We start from the raw sequence: 5,368 nt of genomic DNA, 5'->3' as shown, positions 1-5,368 counted from the left end.
ACTTCACTAAATTAATCAAGTGATTGTGTGTTTTGTTTTCTAACCCTTTTTTCTGTTTTTTTCTTTTGGTGTTTTTCTTTGACTGATTTTCGTCGTATGATTCCAAACTTCTTACGTAAACGTTGAGTGTTAACTGAGCACTTGTGCTCATCCCCGTTTAGGTTAACTTGCGACTTTGAAAGCCGGCAATAGACTCGTCTTCAACTGTATTTTTGGTTGGGGGTTTAAGTTTAACGTTGTCGTAGACTCTTTTACCGGTTACTAAGAAAAGTCAACATATTTGAGTGGATGTATGAACCAAGATTTGCGAAGTGGTCCTATGTTATAAATGACATGGTTGGTCGGGCAAATGACAGGGTAAACGTGAAGTTAGTTTTCCCACTTGTCCACATTAGTGGAAAACCGAGTGGTCTGATCAACTAGGAACATCACATGTTTTCCAAGGAAATATCATAGAAAACATTGCTTAAATTCATGGATAACCTTGCTCTTCTTTCACTTTTTCGCCAAGGAAATTTCCTATTCCGCGTCTGGTTAAAGGTTACTTTCGAAACTTAAAACATTTTTGAACTTATATGCAGAGTCCAGAAAGCCGATCTAACCTACAACCAAAATGAAGCATCTAAATAATATCCTGTGTTGGCAACCAGAAATGAAAATGCTTTTACATTTTTAGAAGTTGAAGTCGAATTATGAAGTTACAAGTAAAAAAAAAAAGAGCTCATATAATCACTCTAACAATGTGATAAAATTACTAGGTGATGATACTAGTAACCTGAATTCGAAACGTAGAACTTACTGCTAAAATTTATATGTGTCATAATTACGATAAAAGAAATAGAATCATACATATCAAGTTTCCAATTCTTATAGGTAAATTAGTAGCTGGCTAGGGCATCTAAAGAGAGTAATTATCAAGTGAGTTCCATTAATGGTGAAACTAATACTAGTTCTTTTTCCTTCTAGTTTTTTGTGTTGTTTCCGCACGGCAAGCGATCCACAAAATTCGCCAACTGAACTAACAAAAAACAATCTTATTACTTGATCGTGTACTAAGTAAGCGTAATATCCACTCTAATTTAATATTATCTGATCAATTAAAAAAACAAGATTTTGTAACCAAGTACAAGATTTGTGCTGAAGTTACCAAGAAAATGAGACTGAAAATTTGGTTTAAGTTAAGACAACAGTAAAGGAACACAGTGTTTAGGCTCAGGGGCATGTTTGATTGGTTTTTTAACCCCTTTTTATTTTATAAAAAAATAAAATTGAGGAAATATTGGTAATGGTGGGGTTTTGGTCAAAAAGGACAAAGTGGCCCAACAATCAAAACGGCGCAACATTTGCACCTAGCATGACGTTTGCCACACGTGAAAACCCCCCCTATACTACCTTTTTACATGGCTACTGTGACAAGAAAAAGAAGATTATCTCATTGTTTTATGCTTTTTCTGCAACTTCAATGTCAATCTTTCAAGTTTCAACCATATCATCATCCAAGCTGTTTTTCCACTTTTTCTTTTTTTGTATTAAGGCACCCACTTTTCCTATTCTTTACCTCTAATTGACAAAAGTCAATGTCGTTGACCAAACCTGTTCTTCAATCTACTGTGGTTTAACATTCTTCAACACCTCAAATCTTTCACAATTTGATCTAAATCATTGTTAGATGACATGTTCCGGTTCATGAAAATGGTATATACCAAACGTCTCTTGCTAATAGGGACATCGGTAGTTTACTGGAGAGGACATCAAATTTCGTAAAAACAAGTGTCATGGCCTTTAAAAAACTTTTCATTTCTTTTCGGTTTGAGAAATAAGTGTTCTGAAAAGAAAAGAAAAATTAGACTGTTCAAAGACTGCCCTAGCTGCATGATCAAGAACCTTAAATTCAATTTCTTTGAGTTTGAAGTTCTAAAGCTTCTGCATCACAAAGGAGAATGCTTGACACTGCCTGGTGCACTGAAGCATTCAACATAGATATTTTTTGAAAATACAAAGGAGCGACGAATTATGAGACTCTGTATGCTCAAAAAAATTCTACCGTGATGCACAAAACAAAATACGTGCCCATACATATTTAGACAGACACTTGACACTACAAATAAAAACTGCCGCTGAAGTTCTCCGGGCTACAGCGCGGAATTGCTCTCACATAGGTCCGCCCCTGACGCTAAGAGAAATTTGTTCTTCGGTGAGTATAGGTTGGCCGAAGAGTACAAACTGTGCTGTTTTGCTGTCATTCGACTTCTTTGAAGTTGGAGTAGAATTTCCGTTGCCCATGCCCATTGTAAGCAAGCAAGATACATTCTCCTTGCAACTGGGGTTGCTCATTATGAAGCCACCGGAGATTCTTGAAGGTGGGGCAGCATGATGAGGGCGCTGTAAACCGGTCACAAATACACCCGGCTGAAGTTTATTAAAATGGAGATCTGATAAAGATATACCAAACTGAGCATGCCTGGCTCCCTGTATGCCTGCAGAACTGTTGTCGCTTACACAACAAGAGGGACTGCTTGGCCCAAAGGGGTTGCTCAAAAGTGATGGCATTTGAAGTTGCCCATCAAAGGAGAAATCGGGATGTTGAGGAACCCTAATTTTCTTTCTTGGAGGTGAGAAGGGTGACGATAGATGGATTGATGGCATGCTTGATACCAATTCAACCAACCATGGACTAACGCGCTTCACATTTTGTAACAAGTCCGGCTCGTCCCAAGTCACCTATAACACACAGTTTAGCAAAAGAAAAACTGTCAGCTTAAGAGAGATACCAAAAGTATATACTGATGAAAAATCGTTGGTGTCCTATTTCAAATTTCATGTACACATAAAACCTCATATTTTTCGGAATCAGTAGAAAACATTCAATGGAACAAAAGAAAACATGGATAACAAGCAACATTCATCATTAAAACTACAGAAATACATGAACTAGCATTACCTGAAGAAGCCTCCAAGGAGAACCAGGCCAATGGATTGGATCAGCAACCTGAACAGAAGATATTGTTCCCATGAACCAACTTATCCGAGACGAATCCTCAGTCTCAAAAGCCATCTTGAACCTCATCCCTGGACACCACTGGTTACGTACTGCTGTACGCACAGATGAAGCCTTGACACAGAATTCAGGAGTGCTTGCTCGAGGGTAATAAACAACCTCAAAAGGTTGCCCATTGGCAGCAAGATTTGCAGCCTCTACCACAGACTCAGGTCTCACTTTTGGTTTTCCCCGAAAACCACCACCACAAGGACTATTATTATTCCCACCATTAGCATTTCTTCCTAACTTGCTTTCATCTTCCCTCATAAAAACAGAATAACCAGCATATGGCGAAACACAATTACCCGAAGCTGAATTCCACCCGGACGACGCCTCAGGACCGCCACCAATCCCTCTCTTTGCGCGCCGGATACCGACACAAAGATCCCCATTCTCAGTCCTTAAAAACACAATTGAATCACCGGCAATCAGCTTCTTTTGGTTCACAAAAGTACTCCATCCGGTCGTCAAGAGATGACGCCGAGGAGTCCCTCTATAAATATGCCGGAACTTCCAAACCTCACCATGAACATCCTTAGCAAGTACAGTTTGTACAGGAGGTTCAGCAGAATAATCCAACCTTGGAAAAATTGTCTCAGCACAGTATCTAGGAACCGAAAACCCACCACCATTATTAGCATCAGACTGAGTCAATGTTTTCGCAAACGATGCCGGCTTATCTTGAGCCGAATCAGATCCATTGTTTCCATTAACACCATCATCTTCAAAATCAGATTCATTATTTCTCACAGGAATTAGTCTTAGCTTTGAATAAACCTCGTCTGTCTCAGAATCAGCCATGAATTTCACACCAGCAACTCTACATAGAATCATTGCTGGAATTCTTGATGAATTTTCAAAATCGACGTTCCCATTAGCATGTTCTGCTTGACCTTGTGGGAAATAGTAAACCTTTGAGTTAACTTGTGGCATCTGTACCATGCCTCCAGCACAAGCATGCCATAACTGAGAATCCAAACATTTCTCCATTTCCTTCTTTTCTTCTTTCACTGAATCAAAAAATTTGATCATTAGAATCAAACCCCAGTATGATTATATCCTGTAACAACACAAAAATCCCAAATTAAAATCAAAAAGAAAAATTAACAAAAAATACAGAAACAGAGAAATCATTAAAAACCTTAAATTTATGCATAATAACTGACCTGAAAGTACTAATTCTTCAGAACCCAAAATCAAACTCCATTACTTAATTTCAAACTCCATTTGTTAACATCTTCAAGATACCTAATTCAATATAAAAAAAAAAAAGACAGTCTTTTCAACTTCTCTTCAATCTCTCTGACAGTACATTTATTCTGTAATCTCCGATTCTTCTTCCAATCAATCACACTCTTCCCTTCAGTAACACTAATTAAATATATTCTTAGTCGCTGAGAAAAAATTTATACCCAAAAACAATTCCCCTCCAACTCAACCAGAAAAATTGAATTTCACTCAATCTACCAACCAAAACAAGAATCCAAACCCAGAATTTAGAAACTTGAACAAAAAAAGTTCAGTTGTTTAAAATTCTAACTCTCCACCCCACACCTCAAAAATGCTTCAACTTAAAGAAAAAACTCTTTCTTTATCACTTCCACTCACTTCTAACAAACTATCAAATTGCCGGCCAATTTCTTTACAGAAGAAAACTCCAGATAAACTGAAACAGAGATTTCATCTTCTTTTCATTACCTCTTGTTTACAAAATTCCAAACACAAAACTTCAAACCCAGATTTTTCTTTCTCAGATCTAAACAAAGCAAAACAAACAAACCCTCTTTCTCACTTCTCTCTCACACTCTTCTTCACAGTCTCTCTCTGTAAACAACAACAGACATGAAACTAAAATGGCAAAATCTTTAATGGGACTCAGATATCAATATATCGTGAGATAATGAACAGGCTCTCAATTTCATGATACGTATCCCGGCGAAAATCGAACGGTTCAGATTACTTAAACACAAACCTACAAAAAGAGAGACACTAACCGACAAATAACTAACCGTGGTTAATGAAAATGTCAAAATTACTTAAATCATGGGTTAATTTTTCACGTTAGATAAGGTTGAAAGGAAAAGTTAACTAGAGTCAAACACAGTTTGTTTGTTGGTTTTAGGTTTTTTATTTTTTGTTAATTTCTTTTTCGAAATGAAATTTTTGTCTTAGGTGGGTGGGATGATGAAATGGACAAGTATTTGGTGGTAGTGGTGGATGTTTTAGGTTTTTCTTTGGAGACAAAGAGGACAATGACTAAAAACTTTCAGTGTCCACTTGTGTATGATGGGGCCGTAGTACTGTTATGGGGCTGGCTTCGATGGATGG

General features: G+C 37.4%; 1 protein-coding gene across 1 annotated transcript; it reads right to left on the bottom strand.

The window, feature by feature from the left end:
• Positions 1 to 1,869: 1,869 nt before the first annotated feature.
• LOC113310429 (auxin response factor 18-like) lies at positions 1,870 to 4,904 on the bottom strand. Its single transcript, XM_026559114.1, has 3 exons — positions 4,207 to 4,904; positions 2,942 to 4,100; positions 1,870 to 2,721 (listed from the first exon to the last, which is right to left on the bottom strand). The coding sequence occupies exons 2-3, from the start codon at positions 4,070 to 4,072 to the stop codon at positions 2,152 to 2,154; spliced, it is 1,701 nt and encodes a 566-aa protein (XP_026414899.1). The 5' UTR covers positions 4,073 to 4,100; positions 4,207 to 4,904; the 3' UTR covers positions 1,870 to 2,151.
• Positions 4,905 to 5,368: the final 464 nt, after the last annotated feature.

Source organism: Papaver somniferum, chromosome 9 (assembly GCF_003573695.1).
Source record: "Papaver somniferum cultivar HN1 chromosome 9, ASM357369v1, whole genome shotgun sequence".
NCBI classification, from domain to species: Eukaryota; Viridiplantae; Streptophyta; class Magnoliopsida; order Ranunculales; family Papaveraceae; genus Papaver; species Papaver somniferum.
The sequence above is the reverse complement of the archived record's forward strand: the minus strand, read 5'-3'. Positions and strand labels throughout refer to the sequence as shown.

Coding starts and splice junctions, on each gene's coding strand:
- LOC113310429 (XM_026559114.1), bottom strand. CDS start 4,072: ATGATCAAATTTTTTGATTCAGTGAAAGAAGAAAAGAAGGAAATGGAG. Junction 2,722..2,941: donor CTCCTTGGAGGCTTCTTCAG/GTAATGCTAGTT, acceptor TGTGTGTTATAG/GTGACTTGGGACGAGCCGGA.